Genomic DNA, 25,145 nt, shown 5'->3' on the forward strand with positions numbered 1-25,145 from the left:
GCTAACCTGACAGCCTTTAAGGGTTTTCATGCTACATCTGGTGTCAAAATATGTCTACTTGCATCATACACCGGCTCATCATCTTATCATTCGTAAGATGATGTATCTGCTCAGAGATTAAGTTTAATTGTGGTTGCAGGATAAGGTCTATTGGTTTTGAGTGAGACAGACAAGGAAGTACATTTGCCTGCATCAGTGAAACTATGTCCATCCATTGCAATGAGCACATAATCCAGTTCAGTGAGAGTGCGCTGATATTTGACATGATACTGCCATCCAGTGGTATAATTCATGAAGTCACCACTTCTATTATAGCAAAATGATCTTTATAAAGAATTAAAACACACAATGATACATTGTTGGCATTTCTTTAATAAACATTTGCCAAAGGAGGAGGGTGGGGGACAAAATCATTTTAGTACAAAAAAAAAAAAAAAAAAGAAAAAAAAAAAAAAAAAAAGACATTGTTTGTTTGAAGTTGGGTTACGTGTGTTTGTTTTGCTCATGATTTTACAATACCTATTGGAAAAAAGGCATGTGGAATTTAAAGTGAAAACAGCCTTTCTCCATGAAGTCAGATCAGATTTGCTGCAGTCATCCAAGTGCTACCAGTCTCTCTGGAACTAACAGTCCTTTTCCTCAAATAGCTCCCTGTGCTGATACCTAAAGCCATCAACCCAATCAACTGAGCCATCCTTGTTTCAACATAATCATGACCATAAAAAAAAAGAGGAAACTACATTACTGGTCATATTCCTAATTGTGCAGATAAAGCACATCATCCGTTTCCTTTCATAGCTAAAATAGTTTCCGCCTACTTCAGTCAGTAGTGCAAAACATTAATACTACTCTGCCCTGGAGCAAATTACAGAAAGGCTAAAGGTAGAGGTTTAAAATTTACCCGGCCTGATAAATGTACACTCAAAAAGGTAAAAGTTTAATTTAAAAGACAGCAGAATAGATTACAAAAAAATATGAAAATGGTATGAGCAAGAAAAGCTCCTCCGGTGTTATTCAGCTGTCCTTCTGCAACGTACTCCGCATTCCAGATCGAGGAGGAATACAATGCCTTACACAGAATTAAGTTATTACAAATTGAGTGTGCATCTCCAGATCCCTCTGGTCTGGCCTGAGAGGCTCCAGGCTCAAAGTTGAGTCCTCTAGCCTTTTGTCCATTGTTACAAACTGCCATTTCATATTTCCAGTCTATCAGAAAGGCAGGCCACGTCCTCTGATTGTTGCTGTTGAGTTCACGTGTGGGACAAAACCGAGGGGTAGTGGCGGAGCCCCGACCTGAGAAGGGGAGCCCCAAGGTTGGCCTGGTGCCGGGATGGGTGGGGGAGGAGGTACACCATCCTTTCTAGTCATGCTGTGGTTGTACAGGTGGATAGCACTGGGGTTGGGCTGTCCCTCCACATGTAAGGGGCTGTGATTGTACTCGAAGCGGTGGTCCTTGTCCCCGGTGAACACCATGCTGCTGGCTCCGGTGGCTCCTGCGCTTGGGGGGAAGGGCTCAGGGTGGGCGGGGGCCAGAACCCCTGCGGCAGAAGAGGAGCCAGCGGCCTGGCTGGGCCCGCTAAATACTTCCCTCAGAGTGTGAGGTGGCAGGCCTCCACCTAACATGTGGCCCATGTAGCTCTCCCCGAACCCCGCAGGAGTGAAGGGTGGAGGAGGCGGATGGCTGTATTCTCCCCCGTATCCGGGCCCTTCTGCGGTAGGGAGAGGTGGGTAGTCCGGCTCTGGGGGTCTCCCTCCGTCACCTCCACCTGCAGATGCGATGGGGGGAGCGTGGCCTGTCTTGGGCTCAGGTGGTGGCTGCCGGTAGTCCAGGTCAGCGTGTGGAGGTGGCTCTGGAGGCTCAGGTGGTCTCTGGTCTGGAGGCAGGATGGACACTCCACCTACCTCTGACACTGAAAGACAAAATAAAATAAACGTTGAGGATTTATGGTTCAAACCTATTTCCTTTTATCTTTATGGTAATGAGTTTTACTGACTACGGCTCTTTCCTAAGAAGCTTTCTTGGTATTATCCGTTTTCTTTTTACATAATTCGAGAACAAAACTCTCACACTCTTGTGTTGAACTGCCTCTCTAAATAGATTAAAACAGAAAAAGGCTTACCTGGAGAGACAGGGCTGGGCTCTGGAGGCTGTTTAACCTCTGGAGGAAGAGGAGGGCCCCCGGGTGCTCCTGCTGCAGGGTTGGTGCTCTCCACCCCTTCTCCGCCACCATCGCTCGGTTCCTGCCTCTGAGCCTGTTGAGCCTGGAGCAGTTGAGCCAGCAGCATCGTCATGGCTGTCTGAGTGGCGGCTGCGGCCTCTCCTTCCGGGAGACTTGACGGCGCAGACATGGGGGGTGAAGGAGGCTTGGGCATCGGGGGTGTACGGGGCACTCCTGCTGGAGCAGCTGGCTGGGGAGGTTTGGTGGGTGTAGGTTGAGGAGGAGGAGGCTCGGCCGGGTCGGTGGGAGCTAGGACTTTGGAGATCTGCTGTAATGTCTCCTGGTTGACCTTTGTGCTCATGGTCTGCACAAACTGGGCCGTGTTCACTGCGCTCTTGGGCTGGCCGAGGAAGTTTAGGAGGACTGCTAGCTGCTCCTGGGTCAACTGGGAGTTTGGACCCTTTGGGTCTGCAAGAAGACAGAGCGGAGCCATGTTTTAACTCAGTGTGTCAGCGCGTATGCTCATTGGATCAAAAAATTACATTTGTACTGGCAATATGACATGAAAGATCATTCTCCCAAGTGAAATGAAAAAATTAAAACAAGTGCCAAAAGTATGTCTGACCAGGTGGACTTATTCCTAGAACAAGGACCAATGGTGTGAAGATATGGAGCCCAACAGTAGTCTAGAGAGGAGCTTTGTTCAGTGTGTCGTCTATGCACGTGTATGGTCTTTAGAGGACATACATTAGGAAAGACAGGTTAACTGAGAGAGTAAGCGAATGAATAAATTACATTCTGGATCCAAGACATGTTTGGCCAAGATCAATTACTCCAGGCTTTTATGACCTCTAAAAGTAATATTAGGTATTTAAGTCTAAATTAACTCGCATATGTTGGAAAGATTTTACAATGAGTTTTCAGTATATTAGTTAAACCAGTTATACTTGTGTTATTAGAGTTCACTGCATTACTCAAATCTAATTTTAATTGCGTAACACCTTCCATGCAGGTTAGTGCCAGTTCAAAGTGCTCCACAGGTGACTGACATGTCACAATATGACAGTACAAATATAAACGGTGGTCAGACTTACCCAGCAGCGCAGAGGCAGCTGCGTTCTGGGCTTTGATGCCTCCAGGAGCAGGGAAGCCCTGGGGAGTGTTACTGCGGCTGTCGTCGAGGCCCAGTTCTTTGCGGGGCGCCTTAGGAGCTGCCAGTTCCTCCGGCATCTGCTTCTGCCGCCGGCGTTTCTTACTCCACAACTCGTGACAGTCTTGCCACAGTGGAAGACTGGAGAAATGGAAATGGTTAACATGGTAAACCTGATTAAGAAAAAAACAAAACAAAACAAAACAGGAACCAAAACATACTCTGGTGGGGGCATTTTGTCCGGGTCCACGTCCTTGAGGAACTCGCTGCCTAACGCCTGTTCAGCCGTACAGCGTTTGCTGGGGTCCAGGTTTAGCATGTGGTCAAACAGGTCCAAGGCAGACGGAGGAATGCTAAACAACAACAAATGGGTTCTCAGTAAAGGAAATTGCTGTCCCTAAAATATATATAATTATACATGATATACATATACTTACAAAGCGAACTCCTCTCGTAGTCGTCTCCTGTACTGTTTCTTTGGTTTCATGGTGTTAAAGAAGGGAAGCTTTATTACATCTGGCCAGACGGCGGGGCATGGACTTCCACATATTCGGCTAAAAGACAGAGATGCATTTATTCGAGCAGAACGCAGCAACGTGTGGACACAGCTTCTGACGGTTAAACAAGTAAATAATAGACAAAGTAAAACATCAAAAGTGATGATGTTTCATACATTTTAAAAGAGGGAAAGTTGAATGTGTTGCAGGAGTTTTGTTGTTTCCTTCAGCCTACCTGGTGTTTCTACTGATGCTTTCTGATCATGAACTTTTCCTACAGTTTCTACCTCAGTCAGTGACTTACAGCATTTTCCCAAAATTACTTCTGACAACAACAAGATAACTGGCCTGACTTGTTGCTTTACAGTGCATCACGTTTGTCTTCACTGAGCCAATTTTATCTCCTCCCACACTACCACAACTGTTCCAACTGGCTAAGTGAACAAATAAAAGGGAAGAAAGTAAATCAGGATCAGGTTTATCGCCAAATAGGTTTGCACATACAAGGAATTTGCCTCGGTGTTGATGTGATTAACAGTCAAAAATATAGACAAAATGAAGTCAACCTAAATAATATAAAAAAAAGAATTACAATAAAAATATGTAAAATATATTCTAAGTGAGAAGTTGTGTTATGTCCATTTTCATAAAAGCCTACATACCCTACAGCTAGATTCCTGCAGCAGAGAAAGCTGCTTTCACTGAATTAATGACTGTTTTCACCTTTCTTCTAACAAGGGCAGTGATGTGAAGTAAGGCTTGTTAATCAAAACACATTTGCGGCCGTGCGGTATTATGGCCAAATGAGACCATCAGTGAGCAAATTAGCGGAGCTTATTCTTCACTTCTTCTCAATAGCTTTAGATAGCTGAAATCTCTTTTCAGTCTATGTCTCTGGTTCAAGTGGGTTCACCGCTATGAAGGAACCAGTCTGGGACTCAAAACCAAAACGTCTTCCTCATTTAGTGTAAACGTACCTGATAAGCTCCAATTGAGCGAGCTCCTGATTAGCCTGAAAGATCGGTTTCTTTGTGAACAGTTCTCCAAGTATGCATCTATAATAGACAAAACAACACATAATTCATGATTATAATAACAAAACAGTGCCACTGACTTGGTAAACAATTACATAAATACACTTCTTTAATATCAGTCTTGCTCTTACCCGCAGCTCCACACATCGATAGCTGGCGTGTACCTCTCCTCTCCCAGGAGCAGCTCCGGGGGACGGTACCATAGTGTAATCACTTTATTGGTGTATGGTCGACTGGAAATGAGAACGCATACAAGTTTGTTACCATCATAATCATAAAATATGATTGCAAACACTTGTAAATATTAATCTCTTATGTGGGAAGACAGCTTGGTATGTGAGGAACAATGAGTATCTATATGGGATATATATATCCCAGGCTCACCTCTCTTCAGAGTTATACAGCCGAGCAAGACCAAAGTCTGCAAGCTTTATTTGACCTCTGATTAGGAAAAAGAAAACAGATTAAATCTAGTCCAGAAAACATGCTTGATAATGTAATAAAATGTAACAAAGAGTGTTCATTCTGCTGCAGTGTAAAAAACCCTGAGGACTCACTTGTTGTTGAGCAGAATATTGGAGCACTTGATGTCTCTGTGCAGAAAGTTCTTCTTGTGGCAGTAATCAAGGCCCTCCAGCAACTGCCGCATGAAAGACTTGATGTGGCTCTCGTTGAAATGGACCAGACCAGACTCCAGCAAACCCATCAGGTCGTGGTCCATGTACTCGAATACAAGATAGAAAGCACCTAGAATGGAAGAAAAAGATTTAATCATCAAAAAGAAAGATATCTTATTGACAAATTGTAATATTATTTGTTTTTTCAGTGCAGTCTTACATGTGAGGGCAAAAACATATTGTATACCTTTATCATTCTTGAAGTCCAGAGCATCCTCCTTGTCTGTGACGATTTCCTTCATGTTTATGATGCTCTTGTGGTTGAGTTGTCGCAAAATTTTTATCTCTCTGATGGCTGTGATCGGGAAGCCCTCCTTTTCATTGTCCAGTCGAACCTTCTTCAAAGCCACCATTTCAGCTACAGGACAAAAAAGGGGAAACTGCATCTTAAGACCAGATCATGAGACGGTCTCATCACATCACAGATTCTCAGCAGTGACGACGGTCTGACTTTAAATACGGAGGAGTACTCACCTGTGTCTTTGTCTTTAGCTTTGTACACCTGACCGTAGGTGCCTTCCCCTGTGATTCCAATAATCTCAAATTTGTCCACACAGCGTTTTCCCCAGTCTATCTCAGTTTCCTTAATCTCACCATATCTTGGGCCGCAAATTCTGGGATTTACAAGAAAATTACAGAGGCAAACGTGAATACACAATAAACAGTGGCAGAGGAAATACTTATATGTGACATTAAATACTATGTAACATACTTAGGCCTTTTGCGCAGTGTTTGGGATTTTTTGTCCTCGGGTGGGCTGTGTGGGGAGGATGTACCACCAGCAAGTTCGGGGGGGAGAGGCAAGTCCGACAGAAGTTGACGGGCCTTCCGGTCTGACTTCTTCTTCCCTGAGAGCAAGCTGTCCTTCAAGCTGATGGAAGAAAAAATGCAGGAGATAAAGAAACAGAGAGAGTGAGTAAGTCATGACAATCAAGCAGAAACATTTTAAGTCAAATAACCCAACAACACACGCATACCTTTCTCCTTTATCCATGTGCTCAAGAACTGTTTGGGGCAATGGGAGGGATGACATATTAGAGATGAGTGGACCAGTGGCTCGTTCCTTGTCTTTGCCCTGTCCAGATGCTGGTGCTTTCCTCTTATCCCGATGTACAGAGTCATCTTTCCCCTTTCCGTCTCTGTCCCTGCTGGTCTGGTGTTCGCTGGTCCTCTTGGACGACCTGTCAGAGGGGGACTGAGGCTGGCTGGATGTGGGAGTTCTGGGACCTTTCTCTGGTGGCGGTGGAGAAGGAGGGCGGCCCTTTCTGGATGCGTGATTGGACTTAGGGCTGGGCTGGTGTGCAGATGAGGAGCCCTTGGTTGGTGTAGATGTGTTGCTGGAGTTCTTGGCCTTGGCGGCTGCTTCTGCAGCTTTAGCCTTTTTCTGCTTACTGAGCTCAGCGGCGAGGCTGGTTTTGAAGGTGAGTGTGCTCGGAGAAAGGCTAGAGGGGCGACTGCGGGAGCGAGAGTGGCGGTGACGGCTACGAGAACGTGAATGCCTTGAGGATGAGTATGGACTTCTGCTACGTGACCTAGCAGATCGCCTGGAAGACAAAAAAGAAAACAGGAACACTCTTTTTAGATTTTGTCATTACGACACAAACTTCACATGACTATTTGACTTACTTACATTAGATAAAAATCTAGTGGGTTTCCCAGTTTGAAGAGAATTTTTATGTACGGCACATATATACAACATATCAATCAAGTTATTACACCCACCCTACCAATTGCACAACAGATTGCGAAACAGACTTTTGGAAAGGAACAGGCAAGCCAACAACAGTGGAAAAAACCCACAAAGCCACATTAAATAGAAATTCTGTAACTTTGTCCTTCTCTGGGTTGTACAACTGTAAGAATTACATTCATAAACTTCATTAAGAGGCAAAGTTCCTTCATAAGCCTAAAGCATTAGCCGTCAAATCTGAAAGTGTTGCTTATTATAACAAATCAAATCAATACACCAAACAAATAAACACATTAATTTATAAGACCTCACCTGACATCTGGACTTGGGCTCAGGGACTTTCTGTATGGACTTCGTGATCTCCTGCGGTTTCCGTAAGGACTCGAACCAAACTCTCCTTGCTCATATGGACTGTGTCGGCCATAACTCGGGGACCTGCGCCAGTTCGCTGGGCTCACAGGGGACCTCTTCCTTTTGTTGCTGGAGTATGAACTGGGTGACTTTGGCATATTATATGCCCCATACACATCTACATCCCGGCTGTAATATGTGGAACTGGGAGAGAGTCTTTTGCTCCCATAAGTTGGACTTCTTTTAGATATCAGCTGGTTATAACCACCAGGCGACTGGTAGCTATACGAGTATGATGTCCCATAGGGACTTTCTGCTTTGAAACCAGGACTTCTCCTGTATGCCCTGAGGTCTTCACGGTCATCTCTGTAAGATTGTGGAGCATCTCTGTATGCAGATGGGGGCTCTTTATCAGATCTTGTTTTACTTCTGTGCCTTTTTGAATCCCTTTTATCTGCAGATTGTGAGGACTGACTTGTAGATGTCCTTTTACCATTTCTGTCATTGCTCCTCGTAGTGTCTCTGTGGTTTTTAGAGCCACTCAGGCTACCTCCACTCCTAGCTTTTGAGGAGTCTCTCTCCCGGCTCTGGCGGTCCTTTTTCTTGCTCTGCTCCTTGTCTTGCTTGCTCCTTTCAGATGGTCCTCTAGTTTGCTCGTCCTTGGTGAGGCAGACTGCCTCCCGGTCTCTTGGGTGACTTCTGTCAGGGGATGCTGGTCCATTATAGTCACCAAAGTCAACATCGCTGAGCCGCTCCACTGAAAGCCGGTCAGCATGGGGGTCAAGTTTAGGAGAGGGGCTCCCAGAAAACCGCTCTGACTGGGAGCTCACGTCATCATACTCTACCAATGTCCGGAGTTCAACCTCTTTTTCAAAAGTGCCTTTTCGGTCATTGCCAGGGTCTTCTGTTGTACCGACATGCCACAAGTCTCTTCCCTTGGCCTGTCTACGTTTCTTTCTACTTGAAGCCGATGAGCGCCTCTTCTCACGGTGCCTCTCCCGCTGGGCAGCACCGCTCCCCGGTTTACTGCGCCTGTCCTGCCTGTTAGCATTTCTCTGAGCGGAGGGGCTACGTCCCCGACCCTCGCGAAGCACCTCTGAATTAGGCATTTATCTACAAAATTAACGCTATAGCCAACACGGTTTTGAGAATAACCTTTTATATATTATGTTACTTTACTTAAACTGTGGAACAAAACATTGGGTAAGCGGTGTAACAGGCTAGTTAGCTGACGTTAAACCAGAATTCACATTTAGACAGCCAGCCAGCTAGCCAGCTAAATCACAAGCTTAACGTTAGCATTACGAAGCTAGCTCGGCTGAGAAACCCGATAAAGCGGAGTTAACTCAGACGATAATTCATGACACTCGATGCTGGCAGATTCAGTCACACAACAGCCACAATATGATGTTAAGTTAAAGAAGCCAGTCGATACTCAACCATTGTAGTTACTCCGGGACGGACATCTCCGGCTAATGCTAGTCAGTTTAGCCAGCTAGCCTCCACTAGCTGCGTCCTGCTAAGACAGTCGTATTCCACTTCATGGTCCAAGCACAGGCCTCCACATTTAAAATCCAGTTCTTCTGAAATGTTGCGGCTTCGTGCAAGCATGTATATCCATTAAGCGGATAGTGTTAAAGTGAAAGTAAAAAAACTCACAAACTTCTCGCCTCCCATCACTCTCCAGTGTGCAACAAGGAAGTGGATAGCACGCGAGTTGGCTGGCTAGCTTTCTTTTCTCCTTGCGTGGAGTTCAAGGCAACTCAGTGAAGATGCAATAAAACAACTGCCATTCAAAGGCTGCTTTCACGTATCCTGCCGGGGTTGTTGCTCCCGTTCGCAACCGCGATGTCAAAAACAGAGGCAGCAGGCGTCTTTCCGGGTAAAATGTGCTCAACAATTCCTTGAATTTATTTCAAAAATCATGTAACTTTGTTCGCAGTGTGGCTAATTGTGCAGCTCGCCAGGGCCCAGACAGCTTTCAAACTACAGGCCTGGTGCGTCGGTGTGAACCAATGATACCCGTATGCGTAATCCAGATCAGAGGTTACGTCACCAGCGAGGGAAACCCTTACCTCCACAATACAGTATAACACTGATAATGACCACATATTGTATAATAACCTGTAAAACATTTTCTTAAAACATTTAAAAGTCCCACTCCTTACTAAAAAAATATGTTTTTCCTCTGGTTCCTTCAGTTGGTTGTTTCAGCTTCACTGTGCAGGGTGATGTATGTGCAGAGTTTGACACTTGAAAGCTGTTTTCACTTTTATCTGCAGAAAGTGGAAAGTTTCTCTGTGCTCATTGAAAATCTGATTTTAAGGGGTGGAACTACAAGCGTGATTTATGACATCACAAATAATTTTGAGGCCAATCTTGGTCCAATATTCAGTTTACACAAGTGTGATGTGGGAACTTGAAGCCTCCAGTGCATAAACACTGAGAATAGATTTTACAGTGAAGTAGGAGACATGTCTGGAGGAGATATTTAAGAATAATATTAAAGTGTTGCGCACATCTGCACAACCTGAATCAGTGCCTTGTTTATTTTGGCATTGTTACTCAATGAATGAACAGTTTTATTTTCATGTCTGCTCATTTGCATGAACAATCCCTCAAAGACACATTAACTAACAACAAAACAACTATTATGGCTGGATAACCCACCATTATCTAACAGCACAATACATCAAGCATCATCCAAATATAAATATAAACCGCCTACAAATGATGCTCCAGGAGATATCTCACAATGCAAACACAGCTTCATAAGCACAAAACACAATATCTACACAAATCTACATTTGCACCCATTAGTGCCAAATATTTTATATTTGATCCATTTCATAAACCAATAGTCTGCAATCCATATAGAATCAAGTATGAGGATTTTATCTATCATGTTATTTTTCTCCTCCTATCCCAATCTTAAGAAATATATTCAGAAAACACAAAAAACATTATTAAAAAAGGTATAAGCTCCATTCTCAATTCCTATCTAAGCTAAATCTGGAACTTTTATAAACAATATTTGTCATAAATCATGGTATAAAGGACAATATAGAATGTTCTTCACCTCATTCAGCTCACAATATTCTTTAATCTCAATCACACCTCTGTATCTTCCTGTTTCAGATGTAAATGTGGTAATATCTTATCTGATCACAGAAGGATCTCTTACTTTTAGACAAATCATACTTAACATATTTTCTACATTTGTGAAAATTCACATCACGTTACTGTACTAAAAGACTGTGGCAGGAAGTTTCTAAGTTTATTAATGATACATTAATGGCTGGTTTTGCTTTACTGTATAAACATGTACTGTTTGTGTTTTTAAGTTACAACAGGAAGAATTGGAAACAAGCTTACATCATCAATCTTTTAATTATCTTGGCTAAGTTTCATATTCATAAGTGCAAGTTTTCAGGCAAAAAAACTCTCATCTTCTCAGTGTTTCATAAAGAATGTGAGCAGTACTTACACCATTAATTCTTGCACTGATAAGAAGGCTGTTAAGAGTGTTTTGTTACATACATAATAAATTATGTTGATAATGTTGTGAAACTGTTGCTTTTAAAAACTGTATTGTCTGAAAAACTGATATTAGTGGTGTAACTTTACACTTCTACTCCACTACATACAATAAGGGAAATACTGCTGCTTTTACTTCATTACATTTGTTTAACTGCTATAGTAACTAGTTACCTTTCATGGCAAGATTTTACATATGAAATATCAGTTTTATAACATATGATGCAAAGATTAAACTACCCAACAGTTAAAAAGCTTCAGCCTGAACAACCACAACACTGAAGTACTGCTGACATGTTGATGCATCAATAATAATGATCCAGTAATAAAACACTGACACATTTTGAATCATATCAGTATTTTTCGGGTGTGGTGTTGCTATTTTTGTGAATACTTTTCCGTAACTCTCAATTATATATTGATGTTGTAATAAAAAAATATGCTTCAGCACTGAGCCATGCGTAAAGCACCTATATCTGAACACTCATACTGTAAAAACATACACAAGCAGCAATATATCCATGTCTGTACTATAGTAAATCAATGATTCACCCTCCCATCCATAACATGCCGTGACATGTGTAGAATCAAGCATATGATCCTATATGTTGCAAAAAGAATTAGTGTGATTGTGTGTGGGCTGTGCCGAGCTGTCTGTGCTTGTACACATATTATAGTGCAACAAAAACAACTTGGTAATGTAAAGTAATGTCTTAACTTGGGGGGAAAAAATCCCTTGATTTGAGTGAAATACTGTAAAATTCTTTAAGTTCACCAATCCTGAAAAAAAAAACAGAAGTCACATTGCAGAGGAAGTTATGCAGCTGACGTTGCAGTGACGCAGTTTCATGTTTCTGTGACGTACAAAACCACAACTGTGGTAAATTACATAATGACTCACGGTAAGGTAAAGTGTTTTGATGTAGTGATAATACAGTTCCCCCTTCAGGATCATAGGTGAGGATCCTGAGGTGGTTGAAATTCAGTGTACTCATGGAAATTTAAGCAGCAGATATGTGCGCACACACTCCCAGAGGACACTCCCAAAGACCGGTCTGCCTGCTCAGTGCAACAATAATAATAATTCAAGTCAAGACACAAACCTTAACACAAAGATCTGAATACATTTGAAAATGTTATTAGTAATATCCACTTTATTTGCCATTTCCAAATAACTCACAAAAAATGAATTGAAATGTAAGCTTCACCTCTTGCATTCACAAACAGATAGGCTACATTAGTGGTTATGTTTAAAATAAGTAAACATGAAGGAAACATTTAATTGATGGCATACATCCAACCATCCAACCAAAGACATACAGTATATATCCTTTTTTTTTTTTTTTTTTTCTCAAATTCCAAGGGTATTTATATAAAAGGCAAAACAACTTATCTGAATACCCGGTAGGACAGCTTGCTCGTAGCTTTCACACACAAACTTTCACTGTTTTAGTATCACCCTTTAAAACCCAGCTGAAAATATTTGGGCCATCGAGTCTATTAGCTATACATGAAGACGATGGGAAAAAATTAGATCGATTATGGATGTTTGCTTCTGAAACGAGAATGCAACTGTGTAAAGCCAATGTTAGAGTAAGCAAGCACTACGGTGGTCACTTTTAAGTATAGTAGCTTCAACAATCCTCAACAATGAAGACACACAGCACTTAATGTAATGGCCGTAAGCTGAGGAAGGTACGCCGTAAAAGACTTTCTTTTCCCTCTACGTCATTTTCTGTAACTTTCAGGGGGGTTGTCTCAATCATGGTATGGTGTACTGGAGGTTAGCCCTTTAAAAACATTAATCCAAACTACTTTCCAAACATTCTGACGCCATGGATTCCTAACATTTTGGGTTCGAGCTTACCTCACACCCCCCCTCCCTCCCTCCCCTCCCTATCTTTAAACTCTCACTCTACAGTGTGCTTTTCAATAAATAAGAACTACCACAAAACATTCTTTTGCATTACTGTCTCTTTGTCACAGTACGGTTGACTAACTGACAAAGCCTGTAATCAAAGCCAGGGATTCTTTAGTGTTCTTGTATTAATTCAGGGAATCTGTATTTTCGTAATATTTGAATGATGAGTGTTCATTTTTTGAAGCTGTGGTCTGATCTACAAACAAGAAGTGCAACACAATACCAAACCACAGTCGAGCACTGATGTTTTGAATAATCCAAGTTTCGTTTACTCTTCCTCTTTGCAGTTACAGAAGTTGTTTTTGCATAGACTCCAGTATTGGGCATCATATTTGTTGTGGAAATTCTTTAAATGTAAATGGTGAGCTGTTGCTGTCGGCAACGCACGCAACATTTACTCTTATGTTAGTAACTTAAAAAACTGAATCATAGATGGTTGTTAGACTTTAAAATAACATTCAAATAAAGTGTAATGGTGGAAAAAAAAATGGCTCAGTTATAAGTAAACTAAAAAAAAATAGGAGGGGCAGATTTCACAGTGTGTTTTGGTCTATGCAATTTAACTGTTAATCATGTGCTAAATTCTCATTTTTCCAATTTTTTTTTTTTTACACTGCTTCAATCTTCACTTGCCTGTCAAGTTATTCAGCTACATGAGTGAGATGAAGTAAACGTAATCAGGTGTTTGATTTCGATGTTACAACAGTGTTATAACACAGGGTGGTTTTGCACAAACCGTAACAAAAAGGTAAACAAAGCAGAGTGTAGAAACTCTGCACATCATTAGCAGCCTACGATTACAGGCAAACGGGATGGAAAGAGGGGATTATTCACATTCGCAGTGGACAGGTAGGCAACGGTGTGCACTGTACATGAATTACTAAAGCCCTCGTAACCTTGCGTTTCTTTCCCAGGCCGTTTAGAATTAAACCTATTTTACTTCCCCTGACACCCGTCCAACCTTTACCTCCATCATAGATAGTGTTTACACAAACACGGCTGACGAGATGCGGTGCGTCGCTCCTTTTGATGCAAGTTGTGATTCGTTTCAATTGATAAAGTGGGCACTTGTTTGCACTAGCTAGCGTTTTTCTTTGGTGACTGAGAGCAACTTTTTTTGGGCAGGTACCACCTTACATCTATCAGCCTGTATTCCTTTTTTCTATATTTTATGCCTTAATATTCATCTACCCATTAATTTATTCCCGTTTTAGCCCAATTAAGAAATACATACAAGTCAAAAAATAAGGAGGGGGGTAAACAATTGGTGATTAAAAGTCTGAGCCAGTAAAGTAAAATTGGCAAACGGAATCTTTACATGACTGGAAGCAATTTATCAACTTTAAGATGTGTTGAACACAGCATGTAAAGGATGTAGTGTTATAGGAATCACCTTTTATCAGAGCACCAGGGATTCCTTTATCGCAACCAAAAAAAAAAAAAAAGGCAATGAAAAGTCATTAGCCGAGTGAGGTAAAACTTCTGAAATGTTAGAATTGAAAAAAGTTCAAGTGTTGTAAGATCCCTCACAGATTTAAGGGTAACGATCGATGTTTTTTTTTTTTTTGTGCATTTGAGAAGGACTCAACAAAGTGACTGGAAAGGGGGGGAAAGAAAATTGAGAAAAAGGATTAGTGCGCTTATCTTACACTGGTTGATATGATAGAGAGAAAAAAGAGAAGAAAGAAAAAACTTCACAGATAAAAAATATGTGTTCAAAACCCATTACCACGTAATAAAACAACAAACAGGAATGGCATCAAATTTAGGCTCTGGCTAAGATAACACAACAGTCTTTCAAATTAAAATGTTTCGTAGATTCACCAGTGCAAATGTAGATTTTCCTCGGTGGCACTTGATGAATTTGTGGGTCGACACCCTTGCTGAGTGTGTTAACTTACATTTCCTACCCGAGACGGTGGACTGATTACATGACTTGGGGTTTTCCCAATATTGAGCTCCAGTTATAGCTTCCCCATTTAAAACCTTGGCTATGACACTTTCATTTCATCTCATCTTTTGAACTTGAACTGCACAGTTGTCTGAATATATTATACACATCAAACTTTACAATGAAAAGGTTTTGGAACATTTCATGGGGCCTTAGCTTCTTGTCAAGCTTAGGCCTAAATTAAAACACCGTCCATTTATTACACTCTGTAACGTGGTCAGAGTAAGAGAGAGAGTACATAAATTATTTGGAGTGTCAGCACATAAAAAGTTAGAGCTATAAATGGTGTATGGAGTGCCACCTTACTACTCCCTGACGCACGCTCAGACGTCCTGTTGACCAGGGACAGAGAGTCGTGGTCAGGTATGGGCACAAAATAAATGCAAAAGTCTGAGAAATGTATATGTACATAAGCAGCTATCCTGCTCTCTTTTACCACTATAAAATACAACATCTCTCTCTAATTCTCTTGGCCAAACTTTTACTTTTCTTCTTGCCGTTCTTCTCTTTGCTGTCCTCCATTTTCCTCGCCCGGATCTCTCTCATCAGGTCAAAGAACACCTGTTCAAAAAAAAAAAAAAGAAAAAAAAAAATCCTCACATTTCTCTGCTCACCATCAAAAGTTTACTCAAAGTCACCGAGGTCGATTCTTATCTTAAACCGTCAAGACTAACCTTGTCAACATTGGCACGGGTTTTGGCAGAAGTCTCCACGTAGCACACGCCCCACTGTTCGGCGCGTGCCTTCGCCTCGTCCGCGCTGACCTGCCGTCGGTCGTCCAAGTCTGATTTGTTACCGACCAAGAGGAAGGGCACGTTCTCATCCTCCTTCACTCGCAGAATCTGCTCTCTGCAAAAAAAAAAACAGGAAATGTCACTCAGCCATGAATTATGTAAATAAACAGGTTACTGCTGGCTTAAAAAGGTGCAGTGAGTGGCATCTGGCGAGGAGGTTGCAGTTTGCAACCAACCGAATACCCCTCCCCTTCCAAGCATGTAGGAGAACCTACAGTGGCCACGAAAAATGCAAAAGGTCCTCTCTAGAGCCAGTGTTTGGTTTGTCCGTTCTGGGCTACTGTAGAAACATGGTGGTGGCAACATCATGGGCTCTGTGGAAGGGGACCTGCTTCCTGTGTTATATAAAAAAGGGCTCATTCTAAGGTAATGAGAAGACAACAATTCTTATTTTAAGGTGATTATACACTAATTTAAACATACTTATGAATATTATATTCCATTTCTGCTGGAGTCTGCTCTGCTAGATACCACTAAATTCTTCACACTGCACCTTTAAGTAAACAGGTTTTGTATTTACTGTGTATCAGGTCGAACAGCAAAAACCAAACACTCAGCTGTGTTCCTACATGTCCGAAAAAGGACTGTTGAAGCACTATAACAGAGGAGGGATAGCTAATGATGACAGTAATTAAACTGTAACGGATGTGGAAGTGTTGAGGCTCCACCTGAAGTCTACTGTTGCTGCAAATGACTCCAGTTCTGTGATGGAAAATACACAGAGGAAACCCTCGCCACTGCGAAAGTAGTTATCCCGGATGGCTGCGTAGTCTTCTTGTCCAGCTGTGTCAAGGATGTCGATCTGTACCTCCTCTCCGTCCAGCACCACTTTCTTCCTGTAGCTGTCTGCTTTGGTTGGCTCGTAGTCTTCGACAAACTATGAGGGGAAAAGGAAAAAGAAAAAAGTAGACCAAACATCACGATAATGTGAACTTTGGTCAACTTTGTAATCTACTAAACCAACATGAGACAGCCGTGATGCAAATTGATGAAATTGCAAACACGCACACACACACTCACCTCATCATACATGAACTGGAGCGTAAGGGCAGATTTGCCCACTCCTCCGCTGCCCACCATAATCACTTTGTGAAGGGCTAGAGAGTTCTGCCCTTTTGGCTTAGCAGCTGCCATGGCTCTGTGTACCAAGAGATTCAAGTGTGAAGGGGAGAAAGTTCAAGGTGGAGGGAAGGATTGTGAAATGAAGACCGTGAAAATCAGACTGACGATTCCAGCTGCAACCAGGGGTTGACTGAGAATTCCTGGGGAGATAACAAAAAAAAAAAAAAAAGAAGAGAGGGGAGGGAGGGAGAAGAATGTTTCATCATCATTTCTGATAAAATAACTCGTCTGCAGTGAGATTACATTGCCATCTCTGTGTTTCATCGCAATAAATTCCACTACTATGAAGAATATAACTGGGAGAAATTTCCACAAATGGGGTGCAGTGGGTGATTGTCTGTACCTGAATGAGACAACCGAAAATAAAGTGCGATAATAACCACAGCCATTAATTTGATGCACGAGAACTGCTTTTTAATTGCTTTTTACGTTATCGCTCCTCCCTACAGCTGTGTACAGGTCAGTGGAAAGATTTCATATCAGTTAATGTAACAATATTGCACACAATCCGCTAAGCCAGGATGAACCTGTGAAAACCATTTAGCAAAGTAATACAACCTTTTTTTAACTTCTAGGTGAAATCTGGTAGTATTCCTCGATGTTTGACAGGAGTGGATCAAATCTGACACAAGCTAAAGCTTTTTAGTGGTCAGTTTCCCCACACTGAACTGTCCAAGAAGACCATGGAAATAAGATGATGTCCAGAAGTGTGCATCAATGCCCTTTCCAGGCTCACAAAGACCTCTGGGGATGAGGGATAAAGGTGGGAATGCAGCCAATAGGTCATTATACAAATTAACAAAATCGGGATCTATGCACTGAAAGTCAATATTACAATTTAGTACTGAAGGTGCTTTTTATTTTACCTTAACCATTTAAACCCCCATAGTAAGGACATATCGCTCCTAACAAAAAATGTTCATGTTAAATCATATCTAACATTTTCAGGTAAGTGATGAAACCTTGCCTGATGAACCTGATCAACTGATTTCACTATTTCTAAACAAAAGTTACGTTATCAAGATACTGGATCAGACTCAAGATGAGGAATGAGAAATACAATGACAACAACACGTGTTCAGGTTGCAATGATGACCACACAATTTAGTGTAAGGTCATTAGACCCCCTACACTAATATAATAATAAATCAGCGGATCATGACATTGGCAACTAACCTAAATGGCGATAATACAGCACAGCAGGATGGTCTACATATTAGCTGAGCAAGTGAACATTTTACCTAATTAATTATAGCAACAACAGACAACCGAAATCACAATTAACGTTGAACAATACTCTTAATAATGATGTTAACTTATTAGCAAGTTAGCTGCTGACATGTCAACCTGCAGGTGAACTGGCTGGCTGTTTTGGGCGATGTGGCTAACAAGCCAACTAATATATATATCTAGCTGGTTAGCATCACCTAACCTCTAAATAAGCATAAAGACAGCGGCTCAGATAACACATTAAAATCGGATACACACAGCAACAGATGTTCCTTCGACCCTTTCAAACTCGGCTAGGCAGCTAAGGGTGGCCACACACACAGGCGAAAAGGCTAGCAGACGATAACGAGCAGCTAATCACAACTAAATGATGCGACGTACAAAGAGAGCTAACATGAACAGCAGCAAGCGTTTCAACAAAGCTAAATGTGTGACTGACATCACCTACCGGTAAATTAGATGGTATTCGGCTCGGTGCAGCGTTTCACGAAGGCTCAATTGTGGTGGCAAAATGAGAAAGGACTCAGCTAGCTACTTGTTAGCTCATGGCTAGCGCCCTAGCTTGGCTGGGTAGCTGTTAGCAGCAGACTGACTGCGCGTCCTGTGGGCTCGGCTCCGTCTGACAACGCCCGCCCGCCTGGGACAACAAGACATTTCCTTTCACTTTTTTAAATGACTGTTTCTTATTTATAACATTCTTGCCAACAGTTATTACTAATACCAATATTTTCAGAATTACTCTTTGTTATTTGCTTTGCGGTTGAAACATGCATTAAAGGGCAGTGGGTTGAACATGACACATAATTGATTAATTGGCTAATCCGCATAAATGTTTGCACGCCTGTGCAGAAGGAGGCGTATTGTCAAGTCAGCAAGTGTTAAATAGACTTTTCAGAAGGCAGGTAATGAAGTTTTTGTACAAAATGAACAGATATTTTTTCAAATTAAATCCAAACACATTAACTTTTAACTCAAAACATGCTTGTTTACTGTGAAGATATGCTTTAAAATTGCCTGAAATTAAAGAAAAGACCATAACAAATTGAAGAGTGTGGATGCTGATTTATATTTTGTCTTTTTTGTTTTTTTTTCTTGTGTGTACTATTAGTGATGAAGTCCATAATCTCTGACCTGCGCTTGAAATATGCAGAAAAGACTTGGAATGAAACCTTCCAGCTTGTAAGAAGATGCATGGTAAGACTAATTCCAGTAAACACTGTCATATCTGATCCTCCGCTCTCATACTCACATCTCACATTCACATCAGCTTTACTGTCCCCTTTTAAATGTCACAGTGCCAATATGAGATCACACAAAAGTCATCTTTTTCTTCTTGTTTGTTTTATGTCGGTAAAGACGTGATAAATGCATGAATAACAGATATTTGGCCGGTCACTGGGTGGTTTCTCTAATATGATGATGTGCTAATCAGGAACTGGTGTGGTGATGCACTGAGAATGAGATCATCTATGCTAGAACATTCAAGTCTTTGTTGTTTGATCAGCAGTCTGTGCATTGAGAGTTATCAAATCTTTACTTGGATTCAGTTCAGTTTTTTTTCCTCATTTTTAATTTTGCAGCTTAATGACTGGAATTCATTTCTATGTTTAACGCTATCCTGTTCGGAAAGATATTTACTGTCTAACAAAAAGGCTGAAATGAAGTATATAATGCACATGTAGCACTGATATATTGAAGCTCTAGAGAGGGTTAGTTAGTTTTCTTTTATATTTGTTATGGGTGGAGCACCAGGACAGATAATACTCTGGATTAATGTGAAGCTGAGCTTGGCAGTGGTCAGTCTCTAAAGTATGGTAAAGAAACTTGGATTACTTGGTGGTCTGAAGTGATGTGTGGTCCAAAGGGATAAGGCAGCTATCTGCCAGCAGTAATGTTCAAGAGGACTTTTATAGGACTATAAGTAATGAGGGTAGAGCTCTAGGGGTACTTGCAATGCACAATGCATTTTTACACGCCCGGGTGCATTAAGCTCACTGCCTCCCTATACATACCCATCCCAAAGTGCAAAGCATCCAAATGTCAACATTTCCCCTGCGCCACTGTGTCACACAGTTTGTGTTGCACAGTGGGATGGGCCTGGAAGACCAAAGACTGTTTACACAAGGATGACATTGTCACACAACTGCTCCATTGTTGCTGCTGCTGCTGCTTTTCTCGTAATAGGACAAATCCAGAGATGAATCCAAACCCTGTGAGCTGCTGGGTAGATCCCTGGAAAGGCTCCAGGAAGTGTTTAATGGTAAAAAAAAAACAATATACTGATGATTCTGTATGTGTTTTGATCTTCATGTAGTTCAGTGTATATAGAATTGACTTGTATTTTGGCTCTACTTGCGAATCAGTCAGTCTCTCTATATTTCAGTGTCCTCTATGAACGCCATGAGGTCTCGTCTGGAGATGATAGCCAAACAACGAGGGTAAAGAGTTGACTTATTGATGCGGTTTTTCCTCGATGTAATCATTCCTCCTGTTCATACTGGCTATTAAAATATCTCCTTCAAATGTGCTTTCATATGTAGGTGATGGGGGACAAAATCCACAGTGTGTCATTTTGTGCAAAAATTCATTTCCAAGTTTATATGAAGCTTTATATGAGGCTTCAGCAGTGCGAGTTAGTCATGTCGAGTGGATATCTGCCACATTGACAGTCTTTTTAGCATCAAATTCCCTCTTTGTGTTCCCTCAGACAGTGTTTCCCTGTTGAGCTGTGGTGGAAGAATCGTAACAAACAGTGACTTTGGCACTAAAAAGACTAACATTTCATAGCTTCATACTATCTAGCTTGTGGATTTCGGCCTCAATCACTTACATTGTAAGTGCATTATGAAGGGACTTTCTAACGGCCAGTATGAACAGAAGGAATGATTATGGCAAGAAAAACCTATTTCAATGTTTATTTGGGCACCTGACCATTGGTTTAAGACAAACTTTTTCTTTTGTTACCTCTCATCCTATCTAATTATGTGATTCCACTAACTTTCTTCCATATTCACGTTTGCACTCTAGGATGGGCTTTCACATCACTGAGGCCACATGCTACCTGACAGCCGACTTATTCTACCTGGAAGTGGTGTTGCTGCCTAGTGGTGGGGTGGAGGAAGTAAAGGTGGCCCCACATGGAGGTTCCCCTGTTGTAAGTGGACTGTCCAGTTTCCAGCAAGCAATTTACAACACTCCCCTTTACCCTGTACTGTGCTAATAAAATGTAATTTTCTTGCAGTCCAGTGAATCCCTTCTTCAGCTGCTGAGGTAAGAGGTAGAGCGATGGTAAATTTTAGTTCACAGCCAGCACACTGCAGCAGCACTGCTGTTATCCCCCACATTATGGGGATTGAGATGACAGTGCTATTTAAATGATTACCTAAAGATAAACAGCTTTAGATGCTCGTGCTGAGTGTACTGCTGTACGGCTCTCCACAGGTCAAAAAATTTTGCTGACTTCTCTATGAAATTGGAAGGCCTCTTCACCCAGTACAACATCCCTGGAGACAAGTACCTACTCATAAAAATGTTTATTAGCTTGAACAGTACGGGGCCTCTTGCAGTCATTTTAACTTTCCCTGTCTTTTTTTTTTCAGTGATGTCAAATTAAAACTGTTTGCATCTCTACAATACCTTGGAAAAGACTTGCAAGTACTATCACATCTGTCAAGGTGAGTGACATGAAACATGAAGGCTTAAAACTTGTTAGAAAGATTGGAACCGACGCTGTTTATCTGCTTTCAGGGTACCAGAGGACGGTGACCCCCAAATGGACATGATTAACAATAGCAGGATTGGGTGTCTAATAGCTGGAAAAGAAGGTTCATAATGACAAGAGGCAAAAACTATTTAAAAATTTCTTCAGTCATTTAACTTTTTAATCAATAACATTTTCTACTACTAGATTGCCCTTTGACTATCCAGTTCTATACAATCCCAACTGATGGGATGAAGACTTCAATTGCACGTAAGATCCCAAAGCTCTTAACAGACAGAAATGCACTAATGTGATCTCATGTTAAACTAAAGCAGTTTACTAGTAGACCTATCAGATTTCTTGTGAATGCAACATTTACATTTTGAGTCCCGCTGAAAAGCTCTTTTTTTATTTAAAGAAATTCCAGGTATGGAGCCAGTTGTGCAGGCAGCTCAGGTGACCGTGAGCCCCAGCGATGCCACTCACAAGCTTCAGATGGCATCTGTGATCCCACAGCCTCCACAGCTGGATCTCCAGGGGTAACATGTTGTTTAATCTTCTCACTCAACGGAATACTTTTTCATTTTACATCCCACAGTAAATCTGGATTTCAGTGTCAAACTGTGTTAATAAGAAGTAGTAAAATTGTGTGCTGTTGCAGTTATCCAGTGTTTACACCATTGAGTGAGGGGCCATATGAGACGTTTCCTGCCTGCTTTCTGCTCAAACTGCAGCCAGCGATACCAATGATGCTGTCTTTTGTTAAGAAGCTTAGCCAAATTACAGGTCTGGAAACATTTCACAATAAATTCTTCTACTGTGTGAAATTCACACATGCTTTTTATTTCTTTTCGCACATAATGTAAGTATTACATTTTAGTGTTTTTTTGGGTTTTTTTTTTTTTTCCTCTTTAGTCCTCAAGCATATATTTATGTCCCATCTGTATTCTGCTGTTTTTTCCTTCTGTGACACATCCTAGATGTGACCATACCAGATGTTGACCTGCAGTGGGCACCATTACCCAAGCTTCTGCATAGAGGTTCACTAAGTCCAAACAGCCATGGGGAGACATTAGATGAGCAGGATACTATTTTTACTGTGGTATGTACACGCTTGTTGCCTTAGTGATTGACACCGTTGTGTGTTACACTATAATTCACACAGTAAGCTAAATGATTATACAAGCCTTGAATGTAATGTATGACACAAAACTAATCAATACCCTTTTCTGTCCAGCCTCTTCCTGGTGATGTGATGCACAGTTATATTTTCCCTGGAGCTGCATGGGAGGTGCCTGCCCAGAGAGCGACTGTGATGGACAATATTCCCTTCACCCATCCGGCCCACGTACCAGCCCTGCTGGAGCTGCTGCGCCATCAATGTGCCATCAACACCCTACTGAGAAGCTGTATGTGCGCCAGTCCAGGTAGGAGAGGAATTGGAGAAAGTCATCTCTGTAAAATTGGCAGGAACAAAATTGTTTTTTTTTTTTTCTTTTTTCACAATCATGTAATACTTTATTGATGGCTCTGTTTATCAGGATCTGCTCGTGACCTGCATTTCGAAGTCCTTCCGGAGTCTGACACCAGCTTTTCTGTGACCTTTCACCGACCTGACGCCGACTCCCTTGCTGTTTGTGAGCATTTCCCACACGTTTTTATTAAAGGTCAAGAATAAGTGCTGTTGTCTGAGAACCTCAACATCTGAAAAACGTTTCTTAATCAAATCAATTAACCTAATTCGTTGTGATTTTGTTTTAAGCCATATGGAGGGTGATTTAAAGGTGCAGTGTGTAGAATTTAGTGGCATCTAGCAGAATGTACTTTGCAGAAATAGAATATAATATCCATATGGATGCTTTAGTGTATAATCACCTGAAACTAAGAATTGTCGTGTTTTCGTTACCTTAGAATGAGCTCTTTATATCCACATAGGGAGCGGGTCCTCTTCCACAGAGCCTGCCATGTTGTCCAGAACAGACAAACCAAACACTGGCTCTAGAAAGGGCCTTTTGTGTTTTTTAGTGAGTTTCGCAGCCAGTGTAGATTCTCCTAAATGCTTGAAAGGGAGGGATGAGGGTGAGGGGTTGCAATCTTCGACTTCACCACTAGATGCCACTAAATCCTACACACTGCACCTTTAAGGTCAGGTCAATGATAAATATGACATAAAAATCTGTCTTAAATTACTTGTTTGTGCTTTTTTTTTTTGTCCACAGTACTGATGGACATTTCTGATTGTCATCAGATTAACTGCAGTTTGTTTGGAGCAGGAATAGGGGATTCCTCTATGGATGAATATGTCTCCAGTGTTTTAAAGAGGTATGGTTTCATAACTTGTATCTACCCCTCCTTGCTCTACAATTTGAAAAAGCTGCCTCCTTCCTTAGTAGGATCATCGTCTTGCTTCCTGGGGGAAATTAGATTGAAGATTGTTTTGATATGCAGGAATATGAACTGGATTGACTTCAATAATGTCAATGTTACCAAATTTTTAATATAAAAAATATGTCAGACCCTGCCATCTTTGCATTCTTACCTCCAGTCTGATCTCTTCCAATACTTGTTTGTTTTTTGACTCAGGTGCATGTCCGTTCCTGTAACCCTGCAAGCATTATACAGCAAGATAGAGCAGATCACCTCTACCCCACTTTCTCCCAGCCGCACGTCCACCGCAGAGGCCGAAAATGACCACTCGTCTCCCTCGATTACCACTTTGACGGACGCCAACACCACGTTCTCCCAGAGTGCAGCTGTGCCAGAGGACGGCTTCACAATCTCCGGTTCAGCCTGCTATGCCATGTCTGTAGCCAAATCTGAACTTCTTTCTGAAATAAACACAAGTCCTGCTGTCAACCCTTACCCCTTCGCTCCCGTGGGTGTGTTTTCACACTGGATCACCAATAACGGCCAACTGTCAGAGCTGATCTAACTGATTTGTATGTGCATTACATGTGATGTCCTAAAGTTACGCTTTTTAGATTAATATTTTTAGACTTGAATAAATGTTTTTTGATAAAGCATCTTGTTCCTTCACACTTCAGATCAGTAAAACTATGAAACCTGTCATTTATATTTTGTCAATTTTCAGGCTGCTGTCAGCTAGAGATGCTTTATAACTGCAGCAGGTTGAGTTTTGTGAGCTTGCGTATATTAGAGCTGAAGTCTTTCTAGCTATGCATTCCAGTGTGGCAGAGATTGCTGGCTGTAAAGGTCTGAGGTTTGGCATTTGACCTCTCAGACAGCCAAGAGCCCATTTGATTAGTACCATGTGAGCCAATCAAACATTGTTAAAATACATTATGCATTCTTGACAGCTTGTAAGAGCAAAC

At 41.6% G+C, this 25,145-nt stretch overlaps 3 protein-coding genes across 9 annotated transcripts; 1 reads left to right on the forward strand and 2 right to left on the reverse strand.

Annotated features, from left to right (window-relative positions):
• Window positions 1–352: 352 nt before the first annotated feature.
• cdk13 (cyclin dependent kinase 13) lies at window positions 353–9,581 on the reverse strand. Its single transcript, XM_067577788.1, has 14 exons — window positions 7,520–9,581; window positions 6,495–7,061; window positions 6,230–6,388; window positions 5,992–6,131; window positions 5,705–5,875; window positions 5,398–5,587; window positions 5,225–5,281; window positions 4,972–5,073; window positions 4,784–4,861; window positions 3,747–3,863; window positions 3,531–3,662; window positions 3,254–3,450; window positions 2,121–2,627; window positions 353–1,910 (listed from the first exon to the last, which is right to left on the reverse strand). Exons 1-14 carry the CDS (start codon window positions 8,665–8,667, stop codon window positions 1,210–1,212), a joined length of 4,266 nt encoding a protein of 1,421 aa, XP_067433889.1. The 5' UTR covers window positions 8,668–9,581; the 3' UTR covers window positions 353–1,209.
• A 2,648-nt stretch (window positions 9,582–12,229) lies between these two features.
• Window positions 12,230–19,560, reverse strand: ralaa (v-ral simian leukemia viral oncogene homolog Aa (ras related)). Of its 3 annotated transcripts, none has more exons than XM_067577800.1 (6): window positions 19,363–19,560; window positions 16,989–17,023; window positions 16,782–16,899; window positions 16,430–16,638; window positions 15,642–15,816; window positions 12,230–15,528 (listed from the first exon to the last, which is right to left on the reverse strand). In XM_067577800.1, exons 3-6 carry the CDS (start codon window positions 16,893–16,895, stop codon window positions 15,406–15,408), a joined length of 621 nt encoding a protein of 206 aa, XP_067433901.1. In that variant the 5' UTR covers window positions 16,896–16,899; window positions 16,989–17,023; window positions 19,363–19,560; the 3' UTR covers window positions 12,230–15,405. The 3 variants fall into 3 exon arrangements, with proteins under 3 accessions (XP_067433901.1, XP_067433899.1, XP_067433898.1); XM_067577798.1 differs by lacking the exon at window positions 19,363–19,560 and adding an exon at window positions 18,562–18,710; XM_067577797.1 differs by lacking the exon at window positions 19,363–19,560 and adding an exon at window positions 18,372–18,521 and having other exon boundaries at window positions 16,782–17,023.
• On the forward strand, window positions 18,881–24,834 carry med1l (mediator complex subunit 1-like). Of its 5 annotated transcripts, none has more exons than XM_067577791.1 (17): window positions 18,881–19,011; window positions 19,222–19,307; window positions 20,298–20,373; window positions 20,497–20,551; window positions 21,141–21,267; window positions 21,355–21,383; window positions 21,555–21,626; window positions 21,713–21,787; window positions 21,861–21,937; window positions 22,021–22,083; window positions 22,232–22,352; window positions 22,475–22,599; window positions 22,794–22,915; window positions 23,051–23,240; window positions 23,355–23,480; window positions 24,033–24,135; window positions 24,397–24,834. In XM_067577791.1, the coding sequence occupies exons 2-17, from the start codon at window positions 19,224–19,226 to the stop codon at window positions 24,743–24,745; spliced, it is 1,794 nt and encodes a 597-aa protein (XP_067433892.1). In that variant the 5' UTR covers window positions 18,881–19,011; window positions 19,222–19,223; the 3' UTR covers window positions 24,746–24,834. The 5 variants fall into 5 exon arrangements, with proteins under 5 accessions (XP_067433892.1, XP_067433891.1, XP_067433893.1 ...); XM_067577790.1 differs by having other exon boundaries at window positions 18,920–19,015; XM_067577792.1 differs by having other exon boundaries at window positions 18,920–19,015; window positions 22,241–22,352.
• The last annotated feature ends 311 nt before the right edge of the window (window positions 24,835–25,145 follow it).

This window comes from Thunnus thynnus, chromosome 21, assembly GCF_963924715.1.
Source record: "Thunnus thynnus chromosome 21, fThuThy2.1, whole genome shotgun sequence".
Lineage (NCBI taxonomy): Eukaryota > Metazoa > Chordata > Actinopteri > Scombriformes > Scombridae > Thunnus > Thunnus thynnus.

Excerpts from the sequence above, each read along its gene's own strand:
- med1l (XM_067577791.1), top strand. The coding sequence starts at position 19,224 with ATGAAGTCCATAATCTCTGACCTGCGCTTGAAATATGCAGAAAAGACT. Across the intron at positions 21,938-22,020 it reads TCTAATAGCTGGAAAAGAAG|ATTGCCCTTTGACTATCCAG; the intron begins GTTCATAATGAC and ends TTCTACTACTAG. Across the intron at positions 22,353-22,474 it reads CCACAGCTGGATCTCCAGGG|TTATCCAGTGTTTACACCAT; the intron begins GTAACATGTTGT and ends GTGCTGTTGCAG.
- cdk13 (XM_067577788.1), bottom strand. The coding sequence starts at position 8,667 with ATGCCTAATTCAGAGGTGCTTCGCGAGGGTCGGGGACGTAGCCCCTCC. Across the intron at positions 6,389-6,494 it reads CACATGGATAAAGGAGAAAG|CTTGAAGGACAGCTTGCTCT; the intron begins GTATGCGTGTGT and ends TTCTTCCATCAG. Across the intron at positions 5,876-5,991 it reads AGCTAAAGACAAAGACACAG|CTGAAATGGTGGCTTTGAAG; the intron begins GTGAGTACTCCT and ends TTTGTCCTGTAG.
- ralaa (XM_067577800.1), bottom strand. The coding sequence starts at position 16,895 with ATGGCAGCTGCTAAGCCAAAAGGGCAGAACTCTCTAGCCCTTCACAAA. Across the intron at positions 16,639-16,781 it reads TCCAGTTCATGTATGATGAG|TTTGTCGAAGACTACGAGCC; the intron begins GTGAGTGTGTGT and ends TTCCCCTCATAG. Across the intron at positions 15,817-16,429 it reads GCAGCAACAGTAGACTTCAG|AGAGCAGATTCTGCGAGTGA; the intron begins GTGGAGCCTCAA and ends TTTTTTTTGCAG.